General features: G+C 43.2%; 1 protein-coding gene across 2 annotated transcripts in view; it reads right to left on the bottom strand.

Moving 5' to 3' along the window:
* The window catches only part of AP3B1 (adaptor related protein complex 3 subunit beta 1), a 266204-nt gene that overhangs the window by 58686 nt on the left and 192367 nt on the right, over positions 1-15151 (bottom strand). For both annotated transcript variants that reach the window (XM_038765458.1, XM_038765459.1), the window contains exon 22: positions 14520-14626. In XM_038765458.1, the coding sequence (XP_038621386.1) occupies positions 14520-14626 (107 nt within the window). The remainder of the gene's footprint in view (positions 1-14519; positions 14627-15151) is intronic.

Below are 15151 nucleotides of genomic sequence, written 5' to 3'. Positions count from 1 at the left end.
AAGTTACGATCAGCAGCGAGGCATGTCCCAAAGTTTGATTTTAAAATTAAAGCATATCAAACACAGAACCAAGTAAAAGACCAAAATGAGACGGGCCTAGGCACTGGAGACACAAACACTGTCAAACTTTAATTAAAAAATGTTTTCAATTTAAGCAGACCCAGGCCAGTGGTTTTTCATTATTTTTACCACAGTTCCATGACTACTGACATTTTCATCAGAACAAATAAAGGATTTCCCCCCAAATTTATCATGACACAAGTTATCTTTAATTTTAACCTATAATTCTTCTGTCCATAAAATAATCGGAATCTGGTGTTACCAGAGATCATTAAGAAAACCAGCTCTACCACTTGCTTGCTGGGTGATCTCTGGAAAGTCAATTAACTTTTCTGTGCCTCAATTTCCTCATTTGTAAATGTGGATAAAACACCTGCTCTCTCTTCCTCTTTGATATGAGCGCTTTATGGGACGGGGACTATGTTCCATCTGCCTTTTTTTTTCCTTTCTTTTAATGGTATTTGATCTCCCAGCCTCTCCTCTTTCCAGTCCATACTTCACTCTGCTGCCCAGGTCATTTTTCTTTAAAAAAGAAAAGAAAAGAAAAGAAAAAGTTCTGTGCATGTCTCCCCACTTTTGAAAAACCCTCCAATGGTTGGCTATTTCCACAACAAGTAGAAATTCTCACCATCAGCTTTAAGACACTCTGTTGGCATTCTTTAAGGTTCAAGCAGCATGGCTTAGTGGAAAGAGCACGGGCTTGGGAGTCAGAGATCATGGGTTCTAATCCTAGCTCCGCCACTTGTCAGCTGTGTGCCTTTGGGCAAGTCACTTCACTTCTCTGGGCCTCAGTTACCTCATCTGTAAAATGGGGATTAAGACTGTAAACCCCATGTAGGACTACCTGATTAGCTTGTGTCTACCCCAGCGCTTAGAACAGTGCTTGGCACATAGTAAGCTCTTAACAAATGCCATCATTATTAAGGCCTTAAAGCTCTTCTTAAGGCTTTAAGGCTCTCAATCAGCTCTCTCTCTCTCTTATCTATCCTTGCTCCTGTTCCTCCACAATCCAGCCTACCCCCTTCACTCCAAATACCAACCTACTTACTGTGCTCTGAACATGCCTTTTTTATGGTATTTCTTAAGCACTTACTATGTGCCAGGCACTGTACTAAGCATTGGGATAGATACAAGTTAATCAGGTTAGTCTCAGTCCCTGTCCCATGCAGGGCTCACAGTCTTAATCCCCATTTTGCAGACGAGGTAACTGAGGCACAGAGATGTTAACGTGGCTCAGTGGACAAGAGCCCGGGCTTTGGAGTCGGAGGTCATGGGTTTGAATCCCGGCTCCGCCACTTGTCAGCTGGGTGACTTCGGGCAAGTCACTTGACTTCTCTGGGCCTCAGTTACCTCGTCTGTAAAATGGGGGTGAAGAATGTGAGCCCCCCGGGGGACAACCTGGTCACCTTGTAACCTCCCCAGCGCTTAGAACAGTGCTTTGCACATAGCGCTTAATAAATGCCATTATTATTATTATTATTATTATTCTTATTATGTTAAGTGACTTGTCCAGCGTCACACAGCAGACAAATGGCACAACCAGCATTAGAACCCAGGTCCTTCAATCCCACCTACGTGTACTCTATTGATAAAAAAACCCTCTTAATTCTGCTGTACCACCCAGTTATCCACTCAGATACCTCCTCCCATTCCTGTCCAACCTCTTTAAAAGGGTTGCTACCCCCCACTGCCTCCACTTTTTCTCCGCCAACTCCCACCCCTACAATTTGTCTTGCGTCCCCTTGACTCCAGGGAAATCACTCTCGCTAAAGTCACAAATGATCTCCATCTCACCAAATCTTAACACACTCTATTCCGTCCTGATTCTATTCAATCTCTTGGCTTCCTTTGACGCCATGGACCACCCCCTTCTTCTGGAAACACTACATAACCTTGGCTTCTCTGACACGGTCCTTTCCTTATTCTTCTCCTACCCTTTTGGCTGATGCTTCTCAGTTTCCTTCACCGGCTCTTTCTCGACCTCCCACTCATCATCATCATCAATCGTATTTATTGAGCGCTTACTGTGTGCACAGCACTGTACTAGTCTCCATGTGCATTTGCTCCCCTGTAGGGCTCACTCACTCCCAAGGCTTCAACCACTACCTCTAATGTGGATGACTATCAAATCTACCTCACTATTTCCGAACTCTCTCCTCCTCTGCAAACTCACATCCCCTTCTTCATTCATTCATTCAATCGTATTTATTGAGCGCTTACCGTGTGCAGAGCACTGTACTAAGTGCTTGGGAAGTCCAAGTTGGCAACATATAGAGACGGTCCCTACCCAACAACGGGCTCACAGTCTAGAAGGGGGAGACGGACAACGAAACAAAACATATTAACAAAATAAAATAAATAGAATAGTAAATATGTACAAGTAATAAAATAAATAGAATAGTAAATATTGTCTAATGGATAGAGAGAGGACCTTGGAGACAGAAGGCCCCAGGATCTAATCCCGGCTCCGACACTTGTCCACTGGTTGCTTTTGGGCAAGTCACTTCTCTGGCCTCAGCTATCTCATTCTGCCACCGGGACATCGTTCCATGTATACCCCATTGGCACCTCAAGCTCAATATATCCAAAATCTAACACTTCATCTTTCCTCCCAAATCTTCTCTTCTACCCAACTTTCCTATCACTGTTGACAACACCAATATCTTTCTCATTTCTCAAGCCTGTTTGCTCTAATCCTGTAGTCAGTCTGAAACCAAATCATGTCAGTTTTTCCTTCATACTATCTCCATAATCTGTCCCTTCCTCTCCATCTAAACTGTCATCAAGCTGGTCCCAGTTCTTTGCAGAGTCCTCCTACAGTCCAGACATCACTCTGCTGCCACAATCATTTTTCCAATATGTCACTCTGCACACATTTCTCTGCTCTGCAAAACAACCCTAATGACTGCCCATTCCTCTCCACAACCAGTTTAAATTCCTGAGCCCTGGCTTCAGGCATTCTACTAGCTCTCTTCCCTCCTACTTTTCCTCGCTCCGCTCCCACTGTTCCCTGACTTGCAGGCTTTTTTAAAATTTTCAGATGGTATTTGTTAAGCACTTACTCTGTGCCAGACACTGTACTAAGCACTGGGGTGGATACAAGGTAATAAGGTTGGATAAAGTTCATGTCCCACATGGGGTTCACAGTCTAAATCCTCATTTTCCAGATGAGGTAACTGAGGCAGAAAGAAGTTAAGGGACTTGCCCAGGGTCACCCAGCAGACAAGTGGTAGAGCAGGGGTCAAAACCCAAGTCCTTCTGACACCTGGGCCCATACTCTAATCCACTACACCACACTGCTTCTCTAGGGCTTTACTCTTCTCTAGCCAACGTCTACACTGAGCCTCATTCTCCACTCTTTCACCACTTCTGCTTGGAATTTGCTCCTTCTTCACACCCAGCAGACCGCTGCTCTCCCCACCTTCAAGGCCCTTCTGAAATCACATCTACAACAGAAGGCCTTTTTTTTGATTAATCTCTTATCTCCCCAACCTAATTCCCCTACTACTGCCTCTTCAGCCCTTTGTCATCCCCTAAGCACTTTAGTACTCCCTTGTCCCTCTGTACTTATGTATCTTTCTTCATATTATATTGCTTTTTTCTAACTTTAGTTTAATATAATGGCTGTTTCCCCTGCTAGACTGTAAGGTCCTCGAGGACACAATAACGTATACTGAATCTACTACACTCTCCCAAGTGTTTATTCCAGTGCTCTGCACATAGTAAGCACTCAATAAATACTATTAATTGATGGATAAATTAAGAAACAACACCCAGAACCAATTTGGAGTCTGTCCCTTTCTTTCAATGTTCTGGCATCAGAAAAAAGGGGGCATGACAAGGAAATAAAACTACAACTGAGTTGAGAAATCACGTAGGCACAAAATACCATGTACGCGGAGAGCTGCACCAAGAACCTAGTGAAACACAAAAGAGGAAGGCGACACTAGACTAAACCTCTAGACTGCAAGCTCGTTATGGGCAGGGAATGTGTTTCCCAACTTTGTGATAGTGTATTCTCCCAAATGCTTAGTACACATGGCTGTTTCCCCTGCTAAAGCTGTAAAGCATTCAATAAATACCACTGATTGATTGACGACCCATTCGCTGCAGTGTGGCTTAGTGGACAGGGTACATGGTGCCTGGGAGTCAGAAGGACCTGGGTTCATTCATTCAATCGTATTTATTGAGCGCTTACCGTGTGCAGAGCACTGTACTAAGCGCTTGGGAAGTACAAAGTTGGCAACATCTAGAGACGGCCCCTACCCAACAGCGGGCTCACAGTCTAGAAGGGGGAGACAGACAACAAAACAAAACATATTAACAAAATAAAATAAATAGAATAGTAAATATGTACAAGTAAAATAGAGTAATAGATCTGTACAAGCATATATACAGGTGCTGTGGGGAGGGGAAGGAGGTAGGGCGGAGGGGAGGGGAAAGAGGGGGAGAGGAAGGAGGGGGCTCAGTGTGGGAAGGCCTCCTGGAGGAGGTGAGCTCACAGTAGGGCTTTGAAGGGAGGAAGAGAGCTAGCTTGGCAGATGGGCAGAGGGAGGGAGAGCATTCCAGGCCAGGGGGAGGATGGGGGCCGGGGGTCGTCGGCGGGACAGGCGAGAAAGAGGCACAGTGAGGAGGTTAGCAGAGGCAGAGGAGCGGAAGGAGAGAAGGGAGGTGAGGTAGGAGGGGACAAGGTGATGGAGAGCCTTGAAGCCGAGAGTGAGGAGTTTTTGCCTGATGCGTAGGTTGACTGGTAGCCACTGGAGATTTTTGAGGAGGGGAGTAACATGCCCACAGCGTTTCTGCACAAAGATGATCCGGGCAGCAGCGTGAAGTATAGATTGAAGTGGGGAGAGACAGGAGGATGGAAGATCAGAGAGGAGGCTTATGCAGTAATCCAGTTGGGATAGGATGAGAGATTGAACCAGCAGGGTAGCGGTTTGGATGGAGAGGAAAGGGCGGATCTTGGCGATATTGTGGAGGTGAGACTGGCAGGTTTTGGCGACGGATTGGATGTGAGGGTTCTAATCGAGCTTCCCAACGTGTTGTCTGTGTGACCTTCAGCAAGTCACTTCATTTCTCTGTGACTCAGTTACCTTATCTGTAAAATGGGGATTAAGACAGTGAGTCCCATATAGGACTCCCTATAGAGTCCCTATATGGGATAGGGATTGTGTCCAACACGATTAGTTTGTAACTACCCCTGCGCTTAGTACAATGCCTGGCATATAGTAAATGCTTAACAAATACCGTTTAAAAAAAAAGGAGGAGGAGCTTGGGAGGAAAGGAGAGTTTGAGTTAAGTTGGAATACGAGAAGAGAGTGGAAAGGGAGAAAGTTTATGGAATGCCTTAAAGTCAAACATCAAGAGTTTTTGACTCAGAGAAGAATGTAACCACGAAGATTTTTGGAGAGTGAAATTATGTGTTTAGAAAAACAGATTAGAAAGATGATCCATGCAATACGGTGAAGTATGGACTGGAGAGGGGACAGGATGGAGGCAAAGAAACCAAAGAGGAAAGCTGATTTACTGGTCTACCTGGGATATGATGACCCTCTGGACCAGGATAGAGAGGAAGGGGCAGAGCTGTGAAATGTTGTGGAGGAAAAAATCAATAGGGTTTAATGACAAACTGAATGTGAGGGTTGAAAGCGGGTGAGAAGTCAAGAATGATCTATATTGATTTGAAACAACCCGGTTTTAACTTCCTTGTAGACACTGAAAAATCCTCAGCTGTGAGAGTGCTGTATATGGAAAATTTTGGAATTTTTGCCAATTATGTCCAAATATCTATTATCATTTCACCAGGGAAGGATGATAGGCATGGTAATATTTCAAGTTATAAATTCGTTTTGGTGTTTGAAGGGCAAGTGCCATTAAAGGAAAAAAGGAATTCACAAGTTACTATTTTATTTCCTGCTCATGCTTAACCGCTAATGATCAAGTTGAAATTAAGATAGTTTTCAGAGTTCTCTCTAATTGTTTCGAACACATCAAGCTGGTTTAGGCTTCAGGCATATAAATGGCAAGTCATTCAACAACCCGCTAGACAAGATTCCTTATGCAAGACTCCCAGTACCAGAGATGAACAAATGTTGGCTCTGCCATTTACCAATTTAATGATGCAAGTTGCTTTCTTCCCATTCCCCGAGAGCCCTAGCATTCTAAGGATTGATGTGTCTGTGCTCTCTGGGTGTGATGGACCACAATCTGGAATCTCTCTGCATAATAACAGAGCAATCAAAACATCCAATAAGTTTAACCACAGTCTGTTCACTGAAATATCATCTAAAATATTCCTTCATTTACCGAGCCATCTGTTGGATGACTGCCAATTAGTCTTACGCAAGACTGGGGGATACAATATAATGTTATCCATTATCCTTTTCAACCTGTTAGGGGGAAAAAAAAAGTTGTTTCTTTGCCCTGCTAGAATTTAGTACTTCCAAAATATTTAGATATATTTGATGCACTTAAATACCAACATTATTATTATGTTGAAATATATATATTCTGGTGACAACATTACACCATATCACCATCTATATTCACATATATACATACATAATAGAGCAAATGATGCAACTCAGTACATAAAGCTCAAGAATTCTTTTAATCTTATTCTAAATGTTTTTGACATTTCAGGAAATGTAATCTAGTTTATTAAATTGTAGAACAATCTGATAAACCTCTGGGAGACAGTCACAGGGCTGTGTTCATCTCCCTCTCTTTTTCTGGCTTCTCATTTTTTTAACTGTATTTGTTAAGTGCTTATTAGGTGCCCGGCACTGTACTAAGCACTGGGGTAGATAAGATAATCATATCCCACATAGGGCTCACAGTCTCAATCCCCATTTCACAGATGACGTAACTGCGGCCCAGAGAAGTTAAGTGACTTGCCCAAGGTCACACAGCAGACGAGTGACAGAGCCAGGATTAGAACCTAGGCTTACCTACTTTCTTTCCTTCAACCATCATTTGACCTCTCCCTCCGCCCTGTTCCCCGCCCTCCATCTCCAGGCTTTTTCTTACCATCTTCCAATCTCCTCCATCTCTACTTTGCTTCCTATTCCAAATCCCTGACACGTTGGCATTCCCAACTCCTTTTATCTTCCTGCTCCATCCCTCCTTCCACTCCTTCATTTTGCGCAGTTTCCTCATCCTCAGCTCCTGCGAGTGGCTGCATTTCCCTCTTCCCCATCCTTCCCTTGCCTTCTCCTCCAAAATGAAACGTAGTCTCCTCCATTCCCTCGTGTTTTGCCTCGTGCTCAAGGCAGGCACATGCAGAGAAGTGATCAAGAAAGTCTTCCCCTCATTACCGTCACACCGATCTCAGAAGGCCTAAAAGCAGTAACTTGACCTATTGCAGCTACTCTTGTTGTCTACATGCCATCTGGGATTACTGTGGTGTGGGTGGCCACTGCATCTGTATTATTAATCAATTAATCAATCAATGGTATCTATTGAGAGCTTACTGGGTACAGAACACTGTATTAAGCTCTTAGGAGAATACAACAGCATTGGTAGATATATTTCCTCCTCACAAGGAGCTTACAGCCCAGAGATCTATTACAGAACTAGAGGTTTATTAGATTGAAGGTGTAGGGTTTGATGAATGGAAGAGCTACGGCAGGAAATGGAGATGGCTTATGGCTTTCACCCAACCCCCAGCCTTAGCAGGGTTATTGCATGACTTAGTGAATAGAGCCTGGGCCCGGGGGTCAGAAGGACCTGGGTTCTAATCCCGGCTCCGCCACATGTCTGCTGTGTGACCTTGGGAAAGTCACAACTTCTCTGGGCTTCAGTTGCCTCATCTGTAAAATGGGGATTAAGACTGTGTCCAACTTTATTGATTTGTATCTACCCCAGTGCCTAGAACAGTGCTTGGCACATAGTCAGTGCCTAACAAATACCATAATTGTTATTGCCACCACTGTTTCCAGGGTTTATGCAACTTCACCTCTCTCCACTGACGGCATTTTTGTCTGCTGATCAGCCTTGGACCTTAACTGAAATGCCAAAAACTACTGGTGGAAAAAAACCCAAACTATTACACCCAAGTATCCATTTTAGTGTTCATTTCAGGCTACACTATAAACTCTCTTTGAGGGCAATGAATATGCCTAGTAATTCTATTGTAGTCTTCCAAGCACTAAGTACACTGCTGTGCTCAGGGAAGGTGCTCAATAAATACAATAGAAAAAGCTACTAATAGTTAAAAGGCTACTTTACCTAAATTGTTTAACTGGGGGAAATAACTACAATATTTACATTGTGTCAAAGAAAAGGGCTACACCTATTGCGAGGTGGTAATTCTGGAAGTTCCCGTCTTCTCTTTCAGGTAGTCAATGGTGCAACCGAACTCATTTCTTTCCCTGGGGAAATACCACTGGTGGGGGATAATAAGGAGCTGAATCTGTAGCCTTTCAGGTGCTATGATCGTCTACGATTCTCTTCTAAATCCTGCTTTGAAACTCACTGTTTTTCACAAAGCCTTTCCTTAGCTTTAAAGAATCCAATCTCCACAGAGAACAGAATAGTGAGGAACGGAATCTATACACTGCAAGAAGAGTAAAGCATACTCTACCTTAAATCAGAGGGAAATGTCCATCATCTCCTGCTATCCTTCTGGGTTCCTATTGCCTGCCAATCTTCTTTATGCTGTACATCAACTGGGAGGGACCCCATTTAGCTTGTCCACTATTACCACTAATTTTTAGAACTTGAAATGTTTCCTTTGTCAATCATTTTCCATCTCTCTCCTACACCCCCAGTCCACTCTCTCATCTTTCCTGATTGCCTCTCAAGGGGAGACCACCCACCGGCCTTTGAAATCTATCCTTGGGAAGCAGCTTGGCCTAAAAGAAGGAGCACGGGATTGGGAGTCAGAGGACCTGGGTTCTAATCCCGGCTCAGCCACTTGACTGCTGTTTGATCTTGGGCAAATCACTTGGCTTCTCTGTGCTTCACTTCCCCCTTCAAAATGGACAGTCAATACCTGTTCTCATTCCTCTTTAGAGTGTGAGCCCCATGTGGGACCTGATTATCTTGTATTGACCCCAGCGCTTAGTCCAGTGGTTGACCCATAGTAAGTGCATAACAAATACCACAATTGTTTTTAAATTTTTTATCCCTTAGATGGTGAGTCCTGGTTGAAACAGGAACTGTGTCCACCTGATTGTCTTGTACATTCCACTGCTTGGCAAGCCATAGATGCTTAACAAATGCCACAGTTATTAGAATTCCCTGCAGCTGTACCTCCAACCCCATCCCTTCATAACTTATAAAAATACTTGTGCCCACTGTTCTTCCTTCCCTTCATTTTCAACTGTTCGCTTTCTGATGGCTCCTTCCCCTTTGCTTTCAAACCCACCAATAAAAAAGCCTTGTCCCCACTGTTCCTTCCAGCCATCACTCCACCGCCCTGTTTCCCTTTCAAACTCCTCACACAGGTTGTTTACACCCACTGCCTTCACTTCCTCTTCTCCAATTCTTTCTTTGATTCTCTACAACTGGGTTTTTGCCCTTTCTTCTCCACTAAAACTGCTTTCTCAAAGGTCACCAATGACCTCCTCAGCAAATCTAATAGACTCTACTCCATCTGAATCTTCCTTGACTTTTAGTCTGCCTTTGATACTGTAGTCCACCCTCTTCTGGGAACACTAGCTAACCCTGCTTTCTATTGATTTCTCATCTGGTTCTCCTCCTACCTCACTGGCCATTCCTTCAGAGCCTCTTTCACCAGCTCCCTCTTTCCCCGACTCCCTAACTGTAGGGGTCCCTCAAGGCTCATTTCTGGGTCCCCTTCTAGTCTCAGTTTACACCCACTCTCTTGGGGGAACTCATCCACTCTCACGGCTTCAACCACAATACTACAGGACCCCAAATCTATCTCACTAGTCCTCTCTTTCCCACACCTTCTCTACAATCTGGCATCACCTCCTGCCTCCGGGTCATTTCTACCTGGATGTCCGGCTGCCATCTCAAGCTCAACCTGTTCAAAACTGAAGTCATTTTCTCTCCAAAATCCCCTCCTCCTCCTAACTTTCCCTTCACTACTGACATCAACATCCTCTCCATCTTTCAAGCTCACAACCGTGATGCAATTATCCTACACTTCTCTCTCCTTTCCTCCCTCCCTCCCTAGTCAGTCTGTCACCAAATTCTGTCAGTTCTTTCTTTTCATCATCTCCAAAAAGTGCCCCATCCTCTCCATTCAAACTGTCATCACACTGGTCCAAGCAGAAGTCCTAGCCTGGCTCAGTTTACTGCATCATTCTTCAGCTTCTCCCCTCTCCACTTCATAATGTTACTCTTCTGCCACCATCACTAACTCTAAAACGTCATTCTGCAGGTGTGTCCCCACTCTTCAAAAACTACCCATTCCTCTCTGCATCTGACAGAAACTCCTGCCCATTGGCTTTGAGGGTGGTTCTCTCGCTGCTCATTCTCACTCTTCTTCCACTACACCCCAGTTCACACCCTTCACTCCTCTCCAGCCAACCTACTCTCCATGCTTCTTTCTCATCTCTCTTGCCACTGACCTTTCTCATGCTCCTAATTCGCCCCGCTTGACCCCACCTCACATGTAGCTCAGCGCTTCCAGGCACTTCTGAAATCACATCACCTCCAGGAGGTCTTCCCTGATAAACCTATCATCTCCCCCAAACTGCCATTTCAGCACTTCTGAGTTCCCCAAGCACCTCTGCCCTAATGAATATCTTTATACTTCATTGGCTCCTCCTGTTGTAACTGATTTTGATGTTAGTCTCCCCTGCTAGATTTGTAAGTTTCTTGAGGGCAGGGATCATATCTGCCAACTTAGTTCAAGGCTCTGCTAAGTACTTAGTTCAAGGCTCTACTTAGAATAAGTGCTCAATAACACTGCTGATTGAGGTCTCATTTTTGTTTTGGAGTTGGGAAATTACGTTTGGCTGTTCTAGTAATGATGTCTAGACTATGTTCCACCTTCCTCACAGAAGGCTTCCTGGCGGAAATTCATTCTTATGTGGGTTTTATAGGAAATTAAAAACAAGGTTCAGTGAGAAGTGGGAGGCTGATCCAAAAGTGAGTCTTTGACTGCCTGAAGGAAGAACAGGGACACCTTTGAGAAGGGGAGTTGGGGGACATGGTTGGCTTGTCTGGAACAACGGTGACGCTGAAGAGACAAGAAAATGGGGCAAAGGAATTAACTATACACCTTTAAGTGTGTTCGTTCAATTAATGTACCTTAACCTACACACCCACACTAATGTATATGCCTGACAGAGGATAAAGTAGGGAAACTCCAAATATTTTTAATGTCTCCATCCAAAATTAAGCACTTGCCTTTTCCCTCTTCATTACACAGTTCCTGGCCTCTGAGCTCTTGATTGTGTTTGCCATAATTGGTAACTAATCAAATTGTGATTCAGGGAAACCTGGAGATTAACTTTTCATGGACATGCTTTATGATGTGCCATTTTCCCTTTGGGGCAAATCTTGAGTCACAATTCATTCTCGCCTAATCCAAACTATGGCCTCTCCAAGAGGTGCGGGGAAGGGAAATCAAAATATTTTTTTAGAAATTGAACTGTACTGCCGGCTGACTCACCCAAGTTTATCTCCCTTCTCAATCCCTATTCCTTAACTCCATGTGTGTTTACCACTATCTTTTTGTTCACATTCATTCATTTGCTGTGTTATCTACCTACCAATTATATAGCACTTGACTTTCCAAAATGATTTATTAATGTTCACTATCAAAATGAGTTATTAAATTCTCCATCGTAGAAATACTACCTTGAATTAGTAAAGATTTTACTATTTCAAAATGCTTTTGCATCTATTATCTCATTTATCCCTCCTTCATTCTCACAGCAACTTATAACAATGATTATGATGATAGCGGTGTTTGGTGAGCGCTTATTACGGGTCAAGCACTGTTCTAAGCACTGGGGAAGATACAAGATAATCAGGTCAGCCACTGTCCCACACAGGCTTCACAGTCTAAGTCGGAGGGAGAGCAGATAGGGACTCTTCATTTTAGAGATGAGGTAACCGAGGCACAGAGAAGTTAAGTGACTTGCCCCAGGTCACCCAGCAGTCATGTGGCAAAACTGGGATTAGAAACAGGTCCCTGACTCCCAAGCCCACGCTCTTTTCACTAGACCATAGTGCTCCACTCATGTATACATCTGTGATTTATTTATATTAATGCCCTTTTTGGTACTTATTAAGCAGTAACTATGTGCCAGGCACTGTACTAAGTGTTGGGGTAGAGACAAGTTTATCAGCTTCGACATAATTCATATCCCACACGGGGCTCACAGTCTTAATCCCCATTTTACAGATGATGTCACAAGCACAAAGAAGTGAAGTGACTTGCTCAAGGTCACACAGCAGACAAGTGGCAGGGCCAGAATTAGAACCCAAGTCCCTCTGATTCCCAGGTCTATCTCCCCCTCTAGGCTGTAAACTCATTGTGGGCAGGGAGTGCGGCTACCAATTCTGTTGTACTGTATTCTGCCAAGCACTTAGTAAGGTGCTCTGCACACAGAAACACTAAGTAAATACCACTGACTGTTTGACTGATCTACCTTCACAATATCCCCATAAAGCAGGAAGAATTTGGTTTTATTTTCCTTATTTCAGAGGCCAAGTTAAGATGACTTTCCTGAGGTGGCCCAAGAGATTAAACAGTGGCATAAATCTCCCCCTCTCCATCCCCCTCATCTTACCTCCTTCCCTTCCCCACAGCACCTGTATATATGTATATATGTTTGTACATATTTTTTACACTATTTATTTATTTATTTTATTTGTACATATCTATTCTATTTATTTTATTTTGTTAGTATGTTTGGTTTTGTTCTCTGTCTCCCCCTTTTAGACTGTGAGCCCACTGTTGGGTAGGGACTGTCTCTATATGTTGCCAATTTGTACTTCCCAAGCGCTTAGTATAGTGCTCTGCACATAGTAAGCGCTCAATAAATACGATTGATGATGATGATGATGACTTCCAACCCCAGACTTTTCCCACTAGGTGACTCTGCCTCTCTATATGCATTAGTCTGGGCATTGGGAAAGCACAATTAGAAAAATCCATCCACCCTTCCTCACCTAGATACCAGCCTCTCTCTGTGGTCTATCTTCAAGTTCCTCAGAATAGTAGTGGGACCTGTATATATGTACATGTGTTTGTACATATTTATTACTCTATTTATTTATTTTACTTGTACATATCTATTCTATTTATTTTATTTTGTTAGTATGTTTGGTTTTGTTTTCTGTCTCCCCCTTTTAGACTGTGAGCCCACTGTTGGGTACGGACTGTCTCTATATGTTGCCAACTTGTACTTCCCAAGCGCTTAGTACAGTGCTCTGCACACAGTAAGCGCTCAATAAATACGATTGATGATGATGATGATGACTGAGGCCCAGGACTGGGGGATAAGACAAAGGGGGATAAGAGAGGCAAACAGAGAGGGCCCCACATCCTCTCTGTAGCTCTTGACATGCTACAATACACCAGAGTATTTGCCTGGGGAAAAAGACTGCAATAAGAGGCTCCAAAAGTGTTAATCCTTTCAATTTATTGCAATCCCTCCTACTGTTAGCTTGGCATTTAATGTTGGGTTTGTCCTATGGGATCTGAGCCTAAACCGATTTTTTTTTAACAGGAAAACTCCTTTCAAAAAACTATGCCTGCACCATACAGTCACTCACTAGTTGCTGAATCTAATACTTTATGCACTGTAGGAAAACACAAAGAAACAAACCTGGAAAGGAAAGGAGGGACTGCTCAAATGCTTTTAGCCTCCTCTACATTATTCATAAAACATTCGTATTTTCTTACGTGCAAGATCAATTCTGAGAAATCATCTACTGTTACCTGCCCTTGCAAGACAATTTCTTTTTATAAAACATTTCCCAACAAGGCATTAAATGCCTACGAGAGCTCAATTTCTCCAGAAGTAGTTACGGAGACCCTATGTATGAAAAGACAATACAGTGATCACTCCAAGGAAGTCCAGAATTAAAGAGAAAGAAGATGCTAAAAGCATTCTAAAACAGAGGAGTGAAGATAAAGATGATAGGGTGGGAAAAGGGATTTGAGAAGAAATAGCAAGAGGACATTTCCACTACAGCAAAAAAAGAAAGATGGAGGGCAATAATGGAGTGAAGGAAACGAGTCAGTTGTTGATTAGCTGGACCACCAAAGAACCACAGGAAAGAGAGCAAGAGAACTGAGTGCGAAGAGGAGAAAATGACTACGAGTACAACTGGGGTCAAGGAAACCTCCACAAAGCAGTGGCACATCTACAGTTTCAAAAGTGAATCAGTTTCATGGTGGGTGTGAAACTGTGAAGATAACAGATTGGTTTCAATGGGCACTTTAATCAAAATAACCCATACGTATATTGGTGTCTTTCTGAGACAAAGAAAATGATTTCAAAATTGAGACTTTGAAAACGACTTACATTGATGACAGGTGAAGAGCCCGACAAGTTTAAACCTGCTAGATCAGCTATCAAGTGTGGAGACAAAGCTGGTGTGGGAACTGCTACGGGAGTGGATACTGAGTTAACTGCAGGAAAAAGCCTAAATTAGTAAATGTGCATGAAAATTTAATTCAAATCATCAAAAGCAACAGTTTCATTTTGTTAGTAAATGTAATTAAATTACTTCGATTAATACATGTATGACAATTCTACTTAACATCTCGATTTAGCCAAGTTAATCTCGAATTCTGGCAGCTACTAGACTTGGTTTACAACGCTATAACGGCAAATCCATTCGGAAGGGAAAATCTCCTAAGGGAAAGATTTCAAAATTCCTTGAATGATGGTTGTGGATTCTTGCTCCTTCAGGCACCCAGAACTCTTTGTTAAGGTACCTGTAATTTCTACCCCAGTGTCAATCCCACTCCCCCTCTTTTAGATTGTGTATCCCTTGTTGGTTAGAGATCGGATCTAAATTAATATCCTGGTGCCTCTCCCCAGTACCTAGGACGGTACTCGGCACAAAACAGTCGCTTAACAAATACAATGATGACGCTAATGAAAGCACCATCCTTCATAAGGTGTCATTCTTCAAAAGGCTCTAGTGGACA

This window comes from Tachyglossus aculeatus, chromosome 23 (genome assembly GCF_015852505.1).
Source record: "Tachyglossus aculeatus isolate mTacAcu1 chromosome 23, mTacAcu1.pri, whole genome shotgun sequence".
Classification (NCBI taxonomy): domain Eukaryota; kingdom Metazoa; phylum Chordata; class Mammalia; order Monotremata; family Tachyglossidae; genus Tachyglossus; species Tachyglossus aculeatus.
The sequence above is the reverse complement of the archived record's forward strand: the minus strand, read 5'-3'. Positions and strand labels throughout refer to the sequence as shown.